The sequence below is a fragment of the Hermetia illucens genome, chromosome 2 (assembly GCF_905115235.1).
Source record: "Hermetia illucens chromosome 2, iHerIll2.2.curated.20191125, whole genome shotgun sequence".
Lineage (NCBI taxonomy): Eukaryota > Metazoa > Arthropoda > Insecta > Diptera > Stratiomyidae > Hermetia > Hermetia illucens.
In genome coordinates, this window is record NC_051850.1 from 110,430,973 (window position 1) to 110,451,543 (window position 20,571).

At 42.9% G+C, this 20,571-nt stretch overlaps 1 protein-coding gene across 1 annotated transcript; it reads right to left on the reverse strand.

The window, feature by feature from the left end:
• Positions 1–492: 492 nt before the first annotated feature.
• On the reverse strand, positions 493–18,639 carry LOC119648783. The gene is made up of 5 exons (XM_038050620.1): positions 18,534–18,639; positions 18,294–18,474; positions 1,405–1,697; positions 976–1,115; positions 493–821 (listed from the first exon to the last, which is right to left on the reverse strand). The coding sequence occupies exons 1-5, from the start codon at positions 18,546–18,548 to the stop codon at positions 683–685; spliced, it is 768 nt and encodes a 255-aa protein (XP_037906548.1). The 5' UTR covers positions 18,549–18,639; the 3' UTR covers positions 493–682.
• Between the last annotated feature and the right edge of the window lie 1,932 nt (positions 18,640–20,571).

A 20,571-nucleotide genomic window follows, 5' to 3' on the forward strand; every position in this document is an offset into this window, starting at 1 on the left:
AAAGACCAGGGATGGTTTTAAGTAGAACCAAATCCCACATGCTCTCGCTCTAGCTCAAACACTGGCAAGGCTGTCGTGGAGCGACGTGTTTTTCTAAGATTTTTACCCGTCCATGTACGTACAATATAAAAATGTATCACATATCTCTCATGCCATCATATCTACAACCACTGTCTGGACATCACATCAACCGTAGTCAATCTAATCGCTGTGATATTATTACTATCTACATAAATATAGTAACACAGATCTCGATAACAAGCAATGACCCACTACCACTGTCAACTGGCAGTAAAACCAATTTTAGATTTGGACGGCTCTTCAAAGCATACTTGGAGTTCGCAATGTCTGCAAAATTCCCAAAATTTGAGATGTTTCCAATTATTTATTCGACGTCGAAAAAGTGGATATAAAACCGTTTTTAACAAAACCATCTTGTTTAAAAACGGATTATATAAAAAGTGTACTTAATAAGAATTTTAAATGCAGACATTTTGATTCAGAAGTATTAAATTTATTATAATCAAGCACCGCAACAAAAAGGAGGAGGAAATGGAATACAAAGAACAACAACATAGTACGGAAACTATTAGAGATTTCTAATCCACTTAAAAGAAAAGCGGCAGCCTAACATAATTCCTGTATTTCCTTGTTGGGAGCTCGGAATCAATCCACCATTTGTTCATCCTTGTGCAGTATTTGTGCAAACATAGTCCCGCTCGCAAAGTTTCGTCGTCGGATTAAAACCAAAGCCTGCATTGAGACATTGCAAGTGGATGGTATTATATTTTCCTGGTTCGACTTCCGTGCATTTGTAGTACCTGCACGGATAAAAATAAAAAATTTCAAATAGTTCAAGTAATGGCTACAGAAAACAAAAGACAAATGAACCATTCAGTCAAAATGTCTCAAGTTACATACATTCCAAATCATTCGAAACTTATAATCGTAATTCATAAAAACAAAGTTACTTACTTTGTGCAGTTTGGGTCAGTAGTATCCGGGAATAAACCATTAGAGGTGCATGTTGTTTCCCCAGGAGTACCGCCAGTTCCTCCATTATTTCCTCCTTCCCCCCCAGTGGTTGAGTTTGTTGCACCAGCGCAGTCAAGATCCTGCACAAATTCAAGGAAAGTCAGCAGATATTAATAGTGGCAATTAAAGACACTGATGAAAAAAAAAGTTAATCCTTTTCCCTTAGCAACGCATATTGTTAAGCCACTTCTTTATAGACAAAACTGCAGTATAGAAAATAAAATGAAAGATACACAGAAGCTTTGTTATAAGGAAAGTACAAACGGCTGGAAAAGTTAATTCAAGAGGTTTTTCGTGACATTTTATTGAATAAGGGTTAAACTTTCAAGGGCCAACAGCTTCATTTGCAAACTATAATAAGCTACTTACGGCAGAGTCTGTTTGACAATCTGCAACGCCTTCAACTGTTTTGCAGAAACGCTTATCCGTAGGGCAAGTATATTTCAAGATCGCTATCACGCTACCACGATTGCAGACAGAATATTCCGTCTCGCTTATGCAAACTTTACTCGCATTGTCATCGAGGCATTCATTACAAGAACCGCCTTGGCCCGCGACTGTGTTTTTACACAAGGGCTCTTGAGCCGAAGTGCATATCTCGGGAACATCAGCGCAAACAAGTCCTTCTGGACACTCCAAAGGTTCCGGTGTTGTTGTTGCATCTTTAAAGTAAGACGTTTAAGTGTAAGTATATTTGCAAATTGTGGATATTTGATGTTCTTTGGTTGATTATCACGATGGGTAGTACCTCATCTGGATGGATCGTCGAAAATAAGAGCTTCATATATTTTACTTCTATGATACATATATGTATTCTAGTAACCTTAATGTAAAATGTTTTTGTTATTCTAATAATAAGATATGGAATTTCGTTTTGATGTGGAGCTTTAACGTGAAGTATTTTCAGTTAAAATTAAATATTTTTCACTTCGCAAAAATTTGGGGAGTAGCTGGCTCCATCTTATTTAGTACCAGGCGCCTTCCACTTTCCGCCAGCCTATTGTTGGCAAAAAGGTGCTCTGTTGAAAGCGACCTACTTGACTTAGTAAAACGAAAATCATGACAACGAATCCTGATAAAACTCTCAACAAAAACAAAAATTAAAATTAAATTTCAATCGAACCATGGAGAACCTCCATACTTCCACACTCTGATTCTCCTCTTATTCAAATGGGGACTATCTGCTGTGGCCAAAGTGTTATCTACAGGTAAAAATTTGCATCTGGAAAAAAAAATTCAAAATTTCAATGCTTCCTGCTTCCTACCCTGCTTTGCAATAAACAAAAGGGCACAGCCTGCATCGCATTTTTGTAAAAATTCAATTTTGTCGGTTCATATTAAATTCAAGCCAGAAACCAGGACCGGATTACATTCTGAGCAACGAGGATACGCAAGATGATTTCAATTCAAAGTGCAATCGGTCGCTGAACAATGCGGAGCGTATCAAAAGCCTGTTTCGCAATTTGCACCCTCGAATCCTCGTGATCCTCTCTGGCCTCCAACATTTCTCACTTTCAAATTCTGGGAACTATTCAACTTTGCCCTCTAGTATGTTGCCTGCAGTGTATTCTATTCGTGACGAATATAAGTCCGAACTGTAAGAAGTAATTTGCCATTCAAATTTTACGTGTTTTTTGCAACTTTTAACCTTCCAACCATTCTTTGTCTTCCACTTTGCCTTCTGACAATATTTTTCGTGCATTTGTTGGTTTTTGCTGGATATCTACGTAAAAATTTAGCCCGGTAAGTAGTAAGCTTGTCTAACGAACATTTGTAAGGCTTTGCAGTCCATCTGCTTTCCAATGGGTCTTCTGACTGTTGAGCTGTTGCTTCAACGACAACAATCCTACAATAGCTATCTCCTATATTAAGAGTTTGGTTCCTGGTATGATATCTATACTATGGCCGTGGTTCTCAGAATTGTAGATCGGGGAAGGTTACATAGAGTGAATGATCTTTTACGAGTATGAAGGTCTCTACTGCACTAACAAACAAGTTGGAATACCGGAAGTTCGCGCTTCGGGTATAAAGGTTTTGTGTTCATCTTATGTAAGAAATTTCAAGGCACATTTTTCTATCCGTATATAGCTACAAATCCAACATAATCCTTCATATTTTTCCAAACTACGAGACATACGTACATATTACAGCCGTAGATATTACGCTCACCCTAAACAAACAAACTGCCTATTTCCGAATACTGTACACATATATGCACGTATATAAATTGATCGTACCCATATTTCCGATTTACTTCTATCTGAATTAAGCACTACCCGCAAAGTTCATTAGCACTATATACCTACATACGCACATGTCTGGTTGGAGTAATTGATATTCATATATAAATGACTAAAAAACTAAAACAAAATAATTCTTTCCGACCCCATTCATAAGAACTCATTTCGTTGTGGTATTGACGAATTGATATGTGATGATGACGTCATTCAGGTTATAGAGTACAAGAAATTCACAAAAAAATGTGAAGTTTCACCCCTATAACTTTGTTAATAATAGTTGGATTTTCTTCAAACTCGACCAAATTGTGCATTATATTCTTTATTAAACGCATGTTAAATTTTGTACTTCTGGGATGAACATAAGGGGGGTGCCGGGTAAATTTCTAAAATATGGAAATATACTGTTATTAACTTTATTTCTGCAGATATCGGAACCGGATATATTTTGAGGCCTAGATTTCGTAGGGATACACCACTGTGATTTTTTTCACATTTTTCAGTTGGATAAGTTCTGAGAACGAGACCTGTTACACTTTTTGGGGGTCGTATTTTGAACCCTCACTCCCCTATGTTTCACCCAACATTAAATATTGAACCAGTTTCGGAAAGTACTAATTGAGACCTTTCATTTGATACTCCACATGGCTACATTCTGTGAAAAAAAATTTTGCAGCCTCCTTTCACCTGTATGGGGAGCCCCCCCTTAAACTTAATACAAAATGGTGCCAGTTTCTGCATGTAAAGGGAACGGCAGATTACATACTCTTACCAATTTTCGTCACAATCGGTCCAGCCGTTTCCGAATAAATCGGGTGTGACAGACAGACAGACAGACAGACAGACGGACAGACAGACAGACCTGTGAGGAGTTGCCAGATCTCCCATCAGGCGCGACCCCAGGTGGCGGATAGGGGCATACCTATTGATGTGCAAATATGTGTTCATGCACTTTTCTTTTCTGACTGTGTATGGGCTAGTGTTTGCTCATCTCTGGTGCGTGGACCAAACTGGCTATGGGAAGGATACCCAGAACATAAAACCACCATGGAAGACGAGAGAAGGAGTAAACTTACGGTGCAGGGGCTCGGAACCCCAGTACCGGCGGCTTTTGGGAGTGAGCAAGCGGGCTCCCGGTCGTCGATATCCCTCGACCGCAGTGCCTCGGTGGTGGACAACTTGGCCACCTTGGCATATAATGTTACAAGTGATTTGGATCTGGAGAAGGAAGTGTTCAAGCGAAGTACGACCTTACCGAGAACACCAGTAGCAAGAACAACCAAGGATGAACTGAAGATGGATCGTTGGACGACAAAAACTGTAACAACACCCACAGCATATGTTCAAGATGCGCGACAGCAAGAGGTGCTCCAGGAACAAGATAAGGATCCATTCAAAAGAAGCTCATCAACTTTGAGATCTCCACCAATGCTAAAGGCGATGAAGGAAAAAGTACAGGCAAGATCAATAACTGGCAAAAGTGAAACAGCGTATAAAAGGAGTAACCCTGTCGGGGCTTATAAGGAGCGGAGTCCCGATCCGGAGGAATTACCCTTCACCCAGCTTGGGGCAAAGATAGTTGAGCTGTCCGAGTTTATCAAGGACAAGCACAACGTGCACCAAGCCATCAAGAATATGGTGAGGGCCATTAGAGTCCTCTATAATAGATCACAGATGGAGGAGAAGAATAATAACAACACGCCGAACCCCGCTGTGCCAACAGTATCACAAGCAACCCAAGTGACGCCTAACCGTACTACCATCGAATCCCAGCGAAATAAGCGAGTACGTGAAAAAGAGGGGGATCCTTTAAATAATCAGCAGGCGCCTAAGAGAAAAAAAGGCGGACAGGACATCCTGAAGACCAACACCAACAGTTCAGAAGGAGGAAAGCATACAGCGAATCTAGGAAACTCGACCAGCGTTGCGAAACCCAAGACGAACGAAAACGATGGATGGACTAAAGTAACCAACAAAAAAGCGAAACGAAAAGCAAAAGTGCGAACTCGTCCAGATGCGATTGTTATCTCCAGTAAGGGCAATCTATCCTACGCGGAGATACTCAAAAAGGTCAAAGCTGATCCCGACCTAAAAGATCTGAGTGGAAATGTGAACAGAATCCGAAGAACCCAGAAAGGGGATCTCATGTTCGAGCTGAAAAGATCCAGCGGAGGCAAAACTGATGACTTTCGCACTCAAATGAAAAACTCACTTGGGGAGAATGCCGCAGTGCGTGCTCAAAAACATGAGATCTATATACAATGTAAGGATCTCGATGAAGTTACATCGAAAGGAGAAATTTGTACTGCTCTGAAGGAGCAATTCAAGTTGAAAGAACTTACAGAGGAGTCTGTTGTCGGTCTACGGAAAGCCTATGGTGGCACTCAAACGGCCACCATACGAGTGCCAGCGGAGGCAGCGCAGATGCTGTTAGCTGCCGGAAGGGTTCGGATTGGATGGGTTGTTTGCCGTTTAAGGGAGCAAACTTCACTAAAGAGGTGCTTTAAATGCCTCATGTTTGGGCACTTCGCGAAGGCATGCACCAGCAACATTGATCGGTCCGATCGATGCAGAAGGTGTGGGGAGAAAGGCCATATTGTCAGAGAGTGCAATAGGGACCCCAAATACCTATTGTGCGTAGCCAAAGAGGGACAGGATAACCGGCACATTGCCGGAAGTGCCAAATGTCCGGAATTTAGGAAGGCGCTAACTGCAATGAGAAAATGAGGTTTATTCAAATAAACCTGAATCATTGCAGGGTCGCTCAGGATTTACTTGAGCAGACCACGTTCGAATCTAAGATGGAGGTTGCCATCATAAGTGAACCGTACAGAAACCGCCACGGTGGCGTATGGGTCACAGATTCGACTGGTGGAGCGGCGATATGGGCTTGTGGTCGACAAGCCATACAATGTACTGCAAATCAGGCAGCCAGTGGCTTTGTGTGGGCGAAAATAAGAGGTATATATGTATACAGCTGCTACGCCCCACCAAGTTTGACACTGCCTGAATTCGAGCAAATGCTTGATAATCTTGTTCTCGACGCAAGGGGACGAAGTCCAAAGGTGATTGCTGGTGATTTCAATGCTTGGGCCCTAGAGTGGGGTAGCAGAGAATCAAATGCTAAGGGGCGCAGTCTATTAGAGGCTTTTGCGCAGCTGGACATGGTTTTGGCTAACGAAGGTGCCGTTTCAGAAAGGGGGGTCAGGCTCGGTTGTAGACCTGACCTTTATCAGCCCTGCGCTGGCGCGTGGTATGTCCTGGTGCGTCAGCGAACGCTACACCCACAGCGATCACCAGGCAATCTTCTTTGAGACATGTGTCGAGCCACAGGGCAAAGAGCTATCATCCCCGAAACCGAAAAAGGTTTCAGGCTGGTCTGCAAAATCTTTGGATGAGCAGAGCTTCTTGGAGGTGTGGTTAGATCAACCTGATATAGCAGGCGCCTCTACGGAAAGAGCCGTCCATCTGGCTCAATGCATCGCCAAAGCATGTGACGCGTCTATGCCTAGGAGGTGCTCATTCCCCAGTAGAAGACCAAACTACTGGTGGAATGATGAACTGGCTGGCCTTCGATCAGCCTGCCACCGAGCCAGAAGAGCGGCTCAGAGGGCGGTAGGTAGAGTCGATCAGGGGCAGAAAGAGTGCGCCTATAAGGCAGCCCGCAAAACCCTCAAGCTCGCCATCCAGCGAAGCAAGACAAAATGCTTTAAGGAGCTCTGCTCAGAAGCGGACATCAACCCGTGGGGGAGTGCTTATCGAATAGTGATGGGACGATTTAAAGGCCGCTCCTCTCCGCAGATCACGTGTCCCACCCTCTTGCTCAAAATCATCCAGGGGTTATTCCCCCAGCAAGAGGGGAGCACCGACATAGTCCAACCACCTCTGAATATGACGGCAATTCCTCCAGTCACCAGAGACGAGCTGCTGGAGATCTGCAGCAGAATAGGAGATAATAAAGCGCCGGGCCTGGACGGAGTACCGAATAAGGCCCTTAAGCTTGCCGTCAAATCCAAGCCGGACATGTTCGCTGAGCTGTTTGAAGCGTGCATGTCCGAAGGAATATTTCCGGCGGCTTGGAAGCGACAGAAGTTGGTACTTCTGCCTAAGCCTGGTAAACCTCCAGGTGAACCATCGTCATACCGACCCATATGTCTTTTGGACACGGTGGGGAAAATGTTAGAGCGGGTAATCTATAATAGATTACTCCCGGTTGTTGAGGGCCAAGGCGGCCTTTCAGATCGGCAGTATGGGTTCCGAAAAGCCAGATCAACCATTGATGCCATCAAATTGGTTACTGGCTTGGCCGAAGATGCAATTCGCGGAAAGGGTGGTACCAGCAAATATTGCGTGGTAGTAACCCTGGACGTGAAAAATGCATTCAATTCGGCCAATTGGAATCTAATACGCAAATCCCTAGCGAAGATTGGTATTCCCGCCTATCTCGCTGCTATCGTCGATAGTTACTTAACTGAAAGGAGGCTATGGTACGACACTGATGACGGACCGCAGGAGTACGTTGTTTCCGCGGGTGTCCCACAGGGCTCCGTATTGGGCCCACTACTGTGGAACATCATGTACAACGATGTACTTAATCTTCCCCTTCCGGAGGAAGCCACAGTGGTGGGTTACGCTGACGACATAGCACTGGTTGTTGTCGCAAAGCATCTTGAAGATGCTGAGTTATACTCAAGCGAGGCAATCAGTGCTGTCAAATGCTGGTTGGAGAGCTCTGGTTTGACGCTTGCGGAGGAAAAAACAGAAGCGGTCCTCATCACGAAGCGCCGGCAGAGAAATTACGCCTGTGTTAGAATCGGGAATCATATCATCACTTCCAAGCCGACCATCAAATACTTGGGGGTGGTGATAGGCAGGAAGCTCAGCTATAAGCAACACTTACAGTATGTTTGTGATAAATCATCCACTGCTAGTATGGCCCTGGCGAGGATGATGCCGAACGTGGGAGGGCCACGGCATACCTCTAGGTTGCTTATAGCCAGGGTGGTGACCTCGATCATGCTCTATGCGACCCCAGTTTGGAGGGAGGCGTTGTGGATGTCAGGGAATGCTACCAAACTGAGTTCAGTCTACAGGAGGACAGCTCTGAGGGTATGCTCTGCCTTCAGGACTGTCTCAGATGATGCAGCATTCGTCATCTCTGGAATGATGCCGATTGACATCTTGGCAGATGAGATGGCGAATATATACAATGCAAAGCCAACCTCTTCCTCATCGCGGACGAAGAACGCTGAGAGGGAGAGATCCATCAATAAATGGCAAGAGCGGTGGGAACGCTCGGGAAAGGGCCGGTGGACGCACAGGCTCATTCCTGCCATCAAGGAGTGGTTGGAGAGACGACACGGTGAGATTAATTATAATCTCACCCAGTTTCTCACGGGACACGGAGGATATCTCCAATACCTTCACAGGTTTAAATTGGAGACCTCACCCGATTGTCCAAATTGCAATGGAGTCCCAGAGGACCCAGAGCATGTATTCTTCCACTGTCCGAGATTTGTGGAAGAAAGGAGGAATCTAGAAGAGACTCTAGGAGAGGTGCTGGTACCAGAAAATCTGGTACCGAAAATGCTAGCACATCAAGAGAATTGGGATGCGGTCAACTCCATGATCGCATCTATTCAAGATAAATTGCGAAAGGCAGAGGAACGGAGAAAAGCGCGGTCACGTGCGCCGCGTATAGAAGAAAGGTGACAAAGCTAGAGTGAGCTGACTCCGCCCCGTGATGTAATACCTTATGGTGGTTCCGCGGGGCAGGGAGGGAGTCGGGGGTGGTTTTAGTGGGTAAAAATCCCACACGCTGGTGTGTCCAGACCAGTGTCTTTTTGAAGATTTCCACCTCCTCAACAAAAAAAAAAAGACAGACAGACCAACAGACAGACAGACAGACAGACAGACGGACAGACAGACATCGAATCGATTCTAATAAGAATTCTAAAAAGAACATGAGATTTTTGGAAAGGTCTATTCGGTAAGAGTAAACAAGCCGAATCTCATTTGAAGTTCATGTAATTTCGCCACAGATTTTCTCGCATTGCAGTTATATCAATACCAAGATCAAGTTGGACCTGGTCTGGTAATGTCCTTTGTGTGTTGTTATATGGTAGTGGTATATGGAACATGACCACCATAGCTGAACATGCGACATATCATCGCAGTACACTGGCCTGAGACTGTTACCCGTGGGCGACGTAATCAGAAGGAAAAAGAAGTCACTATGGATAGCTTACACATTGGGCAAGCTAACAATTCCATTGATAGCCACGTCATGCAGGGGATGTGTGGATTACCACAAGAGCATTTAACTCAGAATAGTAGAGGAGGAATGCTGGCATCTCGGGGAGTCCTGGAAGGATTTGAAGCACATAGGCGCGTAGGAGTGCGCAACGGCGCGTAGGCGTGGTTGGTACGTTATGCCCCACCAATGATTTAATTCCAACCATATAACTAGTGATGTCAAAAACAGGTACATCCACAATATCCAAGTATACAGAAGAATCGTTGCTGGAAAGTGGAGTATACACTTTCGGGTGATATTGACATTCATAGTCTTGAATTTGCAAAGAAACAACAACTTTGACTTATTATAACGTTGTTAGTGATAGGGCGATTTCCACCAAACTTGATAAGATCGTGCTCTATATGACAGCCCCCATCACGGCAAATTTGGTGTCAATCGCTATAACCGTCTCCGAGAAAAATGCGTGTGGCGGACAGACAGACAGAGAGCTGGGTGCCAGCGCAGTTGTTAGCGGGCAGGTGGGCCCTGGTTCGATTCCGTGCGTAAACTTTTCCTTTTTAAGGTTTTGTGTCAACACAAATAGCCAATACGACAAATAGACACTCAAATCTCTATATAAAAGAAATACACAAAACCATTGATACCTGAAACGTCTAGCTTCCCGTTTCCCGACTTCCCCTTTATTCTCTTCCCCTTTATTCAGCTCTCTCGCTAAATGCTGAATTGAATTTTTTCACGCCGACTGCATTGAGTGTAATTGAAGAGTGTGATAATTGCGTGGTTTAGACTACGCAGAGTTCTTGTTTTCAAACAGTACGCAGCTCGGAGGTAGCGCGTCTGGCCCCGGTTTTCCAGGATCGAGGTTCAATCTCGGTTTGCACTGCGGAACATTCCCTTTTTTATGACATATTGAGTGTTAATAAACAAACCCCAATTTAGAACCATTTGTGGCGGGGGAAGCCCTGAGCTCAATCTAAGCCAAAGCAAGAACGTATTGGAATCAACTGCAAATTTGTTTTTAAACTATTTCACTGCAAACAGTGGAGGAAGGCGAGAATTTCGGGGGCTTCCCACTAGCAAAACGGCTCCTTTTAGACGGAGCGCTAAATTAGTGCGATCGCCTCCAGCAAAATCGAGTGAGAAACAGATGTCGGATCAAAGGAGCAGCAGCGGTGGAGTAAAAGCACGCGAAGAAGGTATACTGTCGAACAGCCAACGGAAAGTGAGGTATCCAAGGCGAAATAGACATTTCAGCAATGCACAATAAGCGACAAAGAGATCCCAACGAAGAGGTACAATCACCCCAACGGACAGCAAAACGCAAAAAGGAGAAACCAATGACGGCGCAACCTAGGATGACAGGAGACGGAAGCTTATCGGCCACCCGGAAAAGGCCACTAACAGTGCCGAAGAATCTACCTGGACTAAAGTAGAAAGCAAGAAACGGTTGGAAAGGAGAGCCAGGCCGGACGCACTATTCATAACAAAAACCAGCGTGCTGACGCACGTGCAAATTTTGCTTAAAGTAAAAGCAGATATCTCCGTGACTGAACTGAATGGTAATGTTACGCGTATCAGACGTACGCAAAAAGGTAATCTGTACTGGAACTTAAACCAGGTAAAGATGTAGGCGAAAATCTATGGAAAAAAATCGAAGTATCGCTAGGCGAGGCTGTGGTTGTGATAGAATGTAATGACTTGGATGCAGACGCCACAAAGTCCGAGATCTGTCAAGCCTTGCAATCTTAATGAGGACTACAATCAGTAAGCGAGGCCAACGTGCTACGACTTAGGAAGGCGTACGGTGATACACAGATAGCGTCGATAAGTCTTCCTGTCGAAGCAACAAAAAAGGCAACAACACCAGGCAAAGTTTGAATTGGATGGGTGGTTTGCCGGATACGAGAGCAAAGTCAAGTGTATAAATGTTTTAAGTGCTGGCAGCCACATTGCGAAAGCCTGTACCAGCTCACAAAACAGATCTAGTCTGTGCCTCAGGTGCGGAGAACAAGGCCATTTTGCGAAGGATTGCGGCAGAAAACCCAAATGCGTGTTCTGTGTCGAAACGAAAAATAGCGACAACGCCCACATTGCAGGAAGCAATAAATGTCCAGTGTTCAGAAAGGCGTTCATAAATAAGTACAAATGAAGTTTATGCAACTAAATCTGAATCACTGTCGAGCGGCCCAAGACCTCCTCTCCCAGAGCGTGTTCAAAAATAATATCGACATTGCTATTGTTTGCGAACAATATAAAAATCTGCATAGCGGAGTATGGATAGCTGACAAAAACAGCAAAGCCACGATATGGAGCTGCGGAAGTCGTGCTGTAGAAAATGTAAAAAACATCCAGGAAACGGATTTGAGAAACTATCCTTTGATGCCAGACGCCGGCGATTTCAATTCATGGGCAGAAGAATGGAGAAGCAGAAAAACAAATGCAAGGAGGCAAATACTGCTAGAGACTTTCTCGCGTTTAAATGTCATACTTGCGAACTCTGGTGGAGCCAACACATACCGGATGGGAGAATTACAATCGGTAGGAGACCTCACTTTCGTCAGTGTTACCCTTATCAAAGACTGCAGTAGCATGCCAGCGAAGAGTACACACACAGCGATCATCAGGCTATTGTCTTCCAAACATCGCGTAGAATTATATGAAGCCACCAAAAAGAATAACAATGAGCTGGGTAACTAACAAATTCGATGAGGAAATGTTCAAGGAAGTACTTCTTGATGACCCATTATTATCGGGAAGCGCACAAGAAAAAGCTTTACAGGTCGCGGAAAAATTGCAACGAGCATGCGATGTCTCTATGCCACGGTGTAGCGCTTTCTGAAGACCAAATCCCAATTATCGAGTCTCCCAATGTCGGGAAAACTGCCCCAGAGCTAGGAGATTCTCCCAGCGCAGAAGAAATCAACCTGAATTTGTTGAGCTACGCATGCAATACAAGAACGCGAGGAAAAAATTGCAAGTAGCTTTCACGAAGAACAAATCCGAACATTCCAAGCGGATGTATACTGAAGCAGATTCTGATCCTTGGGGTGGCGCCTACAGATCTGTAATGTCATCACTGAAGGCAAGCGCTTCCCACCGATTACCTGTCATAAATTACTACAAAACATAGTGAACACTCTCTTCCCAGAGGATGTGAACTACACAAATCTGCCTAAAGTCCATGTAAACCCCGACGAAATTCCTGTAGTGGTAGAAAAGGAAAATGTTTGATGCAGCAAGGAAATTCGCTGAAAATAAGACCCCAGGGCCAGATGGAATCTCGAATATCGCCTTGATAGTGGCAGCCAGGAAAGCACCAGGTATGTTTGCCAAAGTTTTTACGGCATGCCTTAGAGAAGGAGAATTCCGCGAGCAATGGAAGCTGCAAAAGCTGATACTCACTCCGAAGCCAGGTAAACCATTGGGTAATGCCTCCTCATATCGACCGATAGGTTTGGTCAATACCATTGGAAGGAGACCTATCCGACAAGCAATTCGGGTTTCGTAAGGGGAGATCAACCGTCGATGCAATCAACATGGTGACTGGCCTGGCTCGCGCTGCAATACAAGATGACAAATGCTGCGCAGTGGTGACACTCGATGTAAAAAATGCATTCAACAATGCAAAATGGACGAAAATCGTAAAGGCTCTAACGAAACTGCAGGCTCCGAAGTACATTGTACGCATCATTTTTGCATTTCTTCTTGGAAGAAGATTGTATTGCAACTCGGAAGATAGACGGAAATTATTCCCAATGACGTGCGGCATGCCACAGGGGTCTGTCTTAGTTCCTTTACTGTGGTTAATTATGTACAATGGAGTCCTGACACTACGCCTTCCTAACGGCGTGACAACCATTAGCTTTGCGAATGATATCGGGGTAACAATAGTTGCAAAATGCTTAGACGAGATCGAAATCTACGCAAATGTAGCGATATGGGAGACCAATTCCTGGTTGAAAAAGTCCGGTCTATCACTTGCTGAACATAAAACGGAAATAGTGCTAATCAGCAAAAGAAGGAAAGACATGCCCGTGAAACTTAAAGTTAGTGACAATTTACTCCTAAGAGTCGCTTAAATATTTGGGAGTAATGATTGACAAAAGGCTCAATTTTAAAAAGACATTGAGCGCGCTGCAACTAAAGCATCTTCCATCGCTGTAACGATCTCGAGGATACTACCGAACATTGGTGGACCAAGACAAAGTGGATGTCGTCTTATTTGAGGGGTAGTTAGTTCCGTGCTACTCTACGCAGCTCCAGTTTGGGCAACCGTTCTGGAAAACAGGGGCAATCCCCAAAGACATCTTGGCGGATGAAGGTCGGCGTCTCGACGATAAAATGTATGCAGTCGGGGAGTCTATTGTACCTCGACGGCAACTAGCACGGCGGGAATCCATCGCGAAATGGCAAAAGAGATGGAACGAGCCACAAACAGGCCATTGGACCTACCGTATCATTCCACACATTCGAAGATGGATTGAAAGGAGCCACGGTGAACGGTTTTGAACCTTTCCACCTTCGAACGATGAAAAAAAGACCGACAGAGGGACAGACAGACAATAAACCGATTTGAATAAGGTTTTGTTTTAGACAAAACCTTAAAAAGAGGGAATGCCCCTTAAATCGAGACCCCGGATTTCGTTGGTGTTAGTTTTCAAACCGACTTATCTCCTTTTCCAAAAGCAAGCCTATTCGGTGTATACCATGAGTCGATTAAAAAGGAAATAAATAACATCAGCGTAGTCGTTGTGAGTAACGACGTCCATTGGACCTTTTCAAGTCGCTCTAGACATTGTATCATGGCGAAAGCAACCTTTTTGAACTGCGTTTTGGATTTCAAATTCTCCAGCCACCTTTACAAGAATATGTGAATACAATATGCAAGCGAAAGCAAGTGACGAACAAGCGATGATCGTGCTTGAGGCTGATATTGTTACATTCCTTTTCCGCATATACAGATGGCCACTCTCAGACCTATTGCTGATCACAATATTATCAATCTGATAGACTCTACGTTCGAACTATATACCATCAATAACCCCCAACATTACCGTTGCCAAGCCCTTGCTACGCCTCCCCAATTAAGGAGTTATCAGAGCCTATTTGGCTATTCAGATCTCCCATTGTGATCGCAATGTCACCTCTAGAAAGTCTCTGTTAGACTGCATTCAATTGCTCATAGTGGTGCATAAGGCTGCAGTACTAAAAATTCCTTGGCGTTTGCGGTGAGCATTAATCCGGTACTGGATCCATGCTTACCACCGATAGGCTTTGCAAATTACTATAGAATAGCATCACAACAGAATTGCAGCATATCATTGCTCCAATAGGAGTGAACGAGCATTCTGGGGACCGTCAAACGCTGAAAATGCCGTAGCCGAAAAATGAGTCTGCTTGTAGAGCATGATAGCAATTGCCAAAGCATAAAGAAGATTTGATATTTTCAGGTTGCAAATTTCCTTATAGCTTTTGGTTGACTTCACGACAATCAGCGAATAATTTTCTTCCTCAGCTCACAGGGGAACGATTTTCTGGTGGTTTAACATGGTTACACGCCATTTTCGCCTAACCCCATGGTCTTCTTAAAACACGGATTAATTTTGTGTCTACAAGCAGAGCCCCGCTGTGACAAACAACAACGGTACTAGTCTATGTTGACTTCATGAGTTCACCAAGCAAGACATACCTAAACATCTAAATATCTGCAGATGTAAGGAGTCCAGCCTCCGAGTTGTAAGCGCAACTGCACGCCTGAGGTCCGAAAGTCTCTTGTCCGCTTCGACATAACCACAACCCCATGAAACTCCCACTAGGGAGCCAACCACTAATAACCAGGCCAAAAGCATCTGCCACACAAATTCTTGTCACACACACATACTCCGAAAATCATGTCTTCCTCTTCACAACTTTAGAGCACCAGCTCAAAAAGGAGTCACTATCTCAGCGATGTCGATAGCACATTCTGAATTTTTGCTAGAATCTAAACTCTGTTAACAATCTCTCGATCGAAAGTGTCATATCTTACTTAATTTCTTTTATTGCTGTTTACTCCTAAGATGATATTAAGTAGAATTTTTCCGTAAATTCCTCAAATAATACTATTATTGTGTTATTTGTTAAAACAGATTTTGGAATAGGATATCTGTGAAAGCTGCAGCCATGTCATGCTGTTTTTTCTGACATTTCACCTGGATAGCTTTAAGGAATGAGTTCCTTTCGCTTTAAATTCCACTTTTCGATGTTTACTCCTTCACTACTACAATTGAGATCACCCTCATCGGCGATTGAAAGGGGTAGAAATTTATGGGCTAACAACCTGCTAATTTCGAATATTTTCTGCTATCAAAACGCTTCACGCCAGAGACCCTAGAACGTCGAAAGCGAACTATGATTTGTTCCTGGAATAAGGGACTGCTTCACGACAATAGTATCAAGTGTCCACGAAATGCCTGCTTTCTCAAACTCAGGCGAGAAATGCAACGATATAAACTGGACATTCTGATCTTAAGCGAAGTAAGATGGCGGGAGTCTGGAAACACTCCTCTCCCTCTCGCAACAATGTTCTTTTGTACAGTGCTATACACCTACGAGGGAGGCTTCTCTGATTGCCAAGGTGTACTCTGACAACACTCTACTCGGACATGTAATGGGGAGGCACGATGTTTGCAACGTAGTGATAATGGTGAGAAGTTTAAGGATTTCGGCAAACTTTGAAAACTGGGTTAAAAGCACTAGGAATAGGAATAGGAAAATAGTGGTTACCTATTCCAACAATGATCGTAAATATATTGTGCGTGTTTCAATAATACACCATGCCAATACATTTGCATCTCCAGACCTAAAAATGGTGGAACACCTTTAGTTCGAATTAGAGAAAAGGATAAGAAAGTATAATATTTCTAATAACCAGTATTGAAATATTGAGGTACGAAGACTCTTGCGTCATATATTTTCAATAAGATAGGACCCATATAATAAATTTATGTCATCGTCAATTTAATAAGTTTTTCTTCAAAAGTGTAGTGATTGATATTCGTGAACGGCATTGAGGTACGAACACCTTTACTGCCTAATGTATATTTACTTCCATGCATAAGCCAAAACCAGAAGATGGACGCTTCAGATATGGAAGGTATTTTTTAAGTAAGAATATTTGAGTGGACATTTTTCCTATTTATACCCAACTCATACTGTTTATGCATTTAGTATGCCAGACTATTCAGTGTGATACGGGCATTCAAAGTCTTAGATTGCAATAAGTTTGCACAGAAGCGCTAACTTTGACCCATTATAACTTTACTAGTAATGGTGCAATTTCCTCCAAACTTGGTAATATCATGCTCAATACTATAGCTTCTATTCCTATTCTAGGATTCTAGGATAAACACGCAATTTTAGAAAAATTTATAGCAAATATACCTATATGCTATTATTATTTCATTTTGGTATTTTGGGACCTAGATACCACGGGCCAGGGCCAGGGCCACTAGAATATTTTTCAGATTTTCGTTTGTGCAGTTTCTGAGAAACGGGTCATTTAAATAACTGACCCCTTTCTAACCCCCGCACTGCTCCAATGTCGAAAGGAAGATCTGTTACAAATCGAGACCTTTCACTACCTCAAATGACTATATTGGATGAAAAAACAGAAGAATGTTATTTATTGCGTACGAGGGGATTCCCCCGTTTCTGAGAAAATAGGTCAGACAGACAGGCAGATAAATGTACATACAGATGGACAAAGAGAAATTAAACCGATATTAAACAGGTTTTGTTTCACACAAAAGCATAATTTGTATACAGAGAGCTCCCCAGAACTACCACATACGTAGAATTTAAGGGCTCGCTAAACCACAGTAGATCTACTATAGGCAGTACCCTTACAAAAATGACCCCACTTGCAAATGTGCTTGCAAAAGCTTATCTGTACACATCAGAGACGCTAAACAAGGAAAAGCCATAATCTTCGTCAAATCGTATTGGTAAGAGAGAGATCGGTGAGCCTTTGCTATTCTGGTACTACGGCGTGCTCACCCATATAGCAAAAATTTGTTTCACGTATTCACTTATACATAAGCAAAAACTTGCCAATCTCACCAATACATTGGCAAGTCCGGGCGGTATGTCAAACACAGCTGATCGGGTTTTCGGTACATCTCGCTCATGCTCAAGGGCAAAACAATTTGAAATCGTGTGTACTCGCACTGATTTCCCCCCTTGAGGGGTAAGGAGGAGTGAGGTAGCTGTCTAGTATCTAACTGTGCGCTAAACATAAAACGGACTGCGCGGACAGGACACACTGGTTGCCGCGAACTCTGTATTATGAAATATTGTAACATCCTAGTCAAATATCGAGCGGTTTACTGCGGCGGACCAGCATTTCGCTGCTGTCAAAAATTGCAGAGTTCGCGGCGGGCAAGAAAAATGGATACCGGAAAAAGTAGAAGTTCTTTATCATCTGATATCATCTTGGAAACAAAATTTGCTGGGGTGGACATTCAATCAGTTTTTGCATAAAATTAATCCGCTGTAAACAGTCCGCGTGCTGTTTGACATCACCTATCCGCGACGGACTGCGGCACGGACAGTTCGCGCAGACAGCCGGCTTTCCATTTGGGGAGCCCTTTAAACTAACGTATTCAGTTGAATTTACCAGTTTAAACTGTCAGTTAAGTAAGACTGTGCGTGTTTCTGCAGATATTAGTAATTATAGAAAAAATATATGTTCGGAATAAAATATATCAACAATATATAGATACCTGTTGTCGCGTCTAGAGTTTGTGGTGTTGTACTTGAAGGATCCGTAGTAGATCCAGCAGTATCTGGAAATACGAATTGCGTCTTCGAAACGCAAATAACTCCGGAATATGCTCCTGGTGTCGTCAAGTCACATGGTACTCCTTGAGCGTAGCCGGTCCCCAGAGTGCAGCACAAAATAACCTGATTCGAAATTTCTTTATTGGTTTTAACAATTTTTAATAAAAACCAGGATATTATACCAGAATCAACTTCATCACTACACTTTTTCGATTACAACTGGATACCTTTAAAAAAATTAAAAACGCAAATCAGTTTCTCGATTGCTACTCCTTTTATATTCTGCATGTTATCAACCAAAATGTATATCTAATCTTTTTTGTAAATAGCAAAACAAATAAACAGGAACAAATTGTACACTACCTTCAAACTAGCCTAATTGTTTGCATATTTACCTGAAAACAACACGGAAATATTGCCTTGGATGGGGGAGTAAATAAAAATAGCTTAGATTTGCAAAAAAAGATTGGAATTCTCCTGTGTGGTTGCTAAGCCAACCCCGAACTTCCTGATATTAAAGATATTTTTAATCGTCCATTTCGAAATCATCTAAGTCCCTTTATTAATACTCACGAATTATTACCATCTTCCCCAAATAAAAGTAAATATTAATTAATTATAATTATTAAATTTTACTGGAAAAACACCTCAACACCCTAAATGTAATTTAAATTTAATTATCAAATTTTCCATTTTTCAGTGCTTGCCAAAAAATTACGTAAAAAGGAAAAAGAAGAATCTTTCTTCCAGTATTCCTGGAATCAGTTGTTCCTGTCTCTGTGTTTATTTCCTACAGACAAAAAACAGATTTCTCTTTTTCCTTTTCAGTTCAATTTAATTCGTTGTAGAAGATTTATCTGCCTTAGCCGCATCCTCCAACGAAGGAATTCTTATTTCTACTACAGGCTCCACAAAGCCAAATATGGATGTCAAAGGGGGCGTCACATGTGTCAGGTTCAAGAGATCAATTTCCTTCGTTGCATCAGTTGTATCCAAATGTAGTGTAGATAATCTGGGTAAAGTTATTTTCTAATATTCGGAGGCATTCAAAAACTCAGCGTTAAACAGGCAAGGTGCCTCGCGCGATTTTCTCTAAACTACATTGCGGCAAATCTCAAAATCTATCCAAAGAATTCCTTTGAAATCTTGTTGACTTATTAGGACCATTCCTATGGATTTCAAACACCCAAATCCATGAAAAGACGCCAAAATTTTACTTTTCAGTACTTTTAAATAATCCTAGTTCAAGAACTAAGACATATGATGACACTGTCGTGGGACCATAATGATAATGGTTAGATCTTTGCGAGTTGCTGCAATTTCCATAGCCTCCTCATTACCAGAACACTTTTCGAGCACAAAGTCTGTCCTAAGGTCATTTGGATTTCAACTCTCGCTGTCGATCTCTCCCACTTTGCCCTGTTACTTCACTCTTTTTAAAATTCCCCGTGGAAATGAACTCTTATTTTCATTATCAGTATTTCAAGATACCGCCTAAAAACAATTTCAATCTTCCTATGATTTGAGCAGCTCTCCACTACGCTGATACACTTGGACATTCTAACGATTTGTGATTTGTTTTCCTTAGGTGCATCTCTGCTGATGGAGAGAAGCTAATCCGACTTCCAGAGATGCGATTGGGTAACACAATCTTTGAAATTGGTGTAACTCCCTGGTTTTTGTGTTGAGTTGGGTTTTATCTGCCAGAGCTGGCTCTTCTATTGCAGTAAATATCCAACGTAGTGTTTTCGAGGTGCATCCCCATTCTTCTCTGCCAATCCTCAGAGCCCTTGTACTTTTTCGACATATATATGTTCCCAACAGAGTAGTTTTCGTTTAGTATAATTCTTCAATATTTGACCGCTATTTTTTGCTTAACCTTCATTCCATTTAGCATAATTGGCCTCAAGAAATCTAGTTCGCGCTTTCTAGTGAATAATACTATGATTGCCTCGAATGGATTAATGCGCAGCCCTTTCTTGGGAGTAGGGTGGGTGAATGCGTTTACGCACACAGTTTTGGACTCTCGCAATAGTACGCCGTTGGACTACCAACTAAACGCCTTCCTGTCATCAGAGAACTAGCCTGGAATCGTTCGATACACTACTTCCGGCTAGCCATCGCGACTTAGGGAGCCTTCAGGTAAGGAAATTCCATTCACCAACGGGAGGGGAGAGAAGAGAGGGAGTTCTTAGTTCAGGGAACCCTTTGCCATCCGAT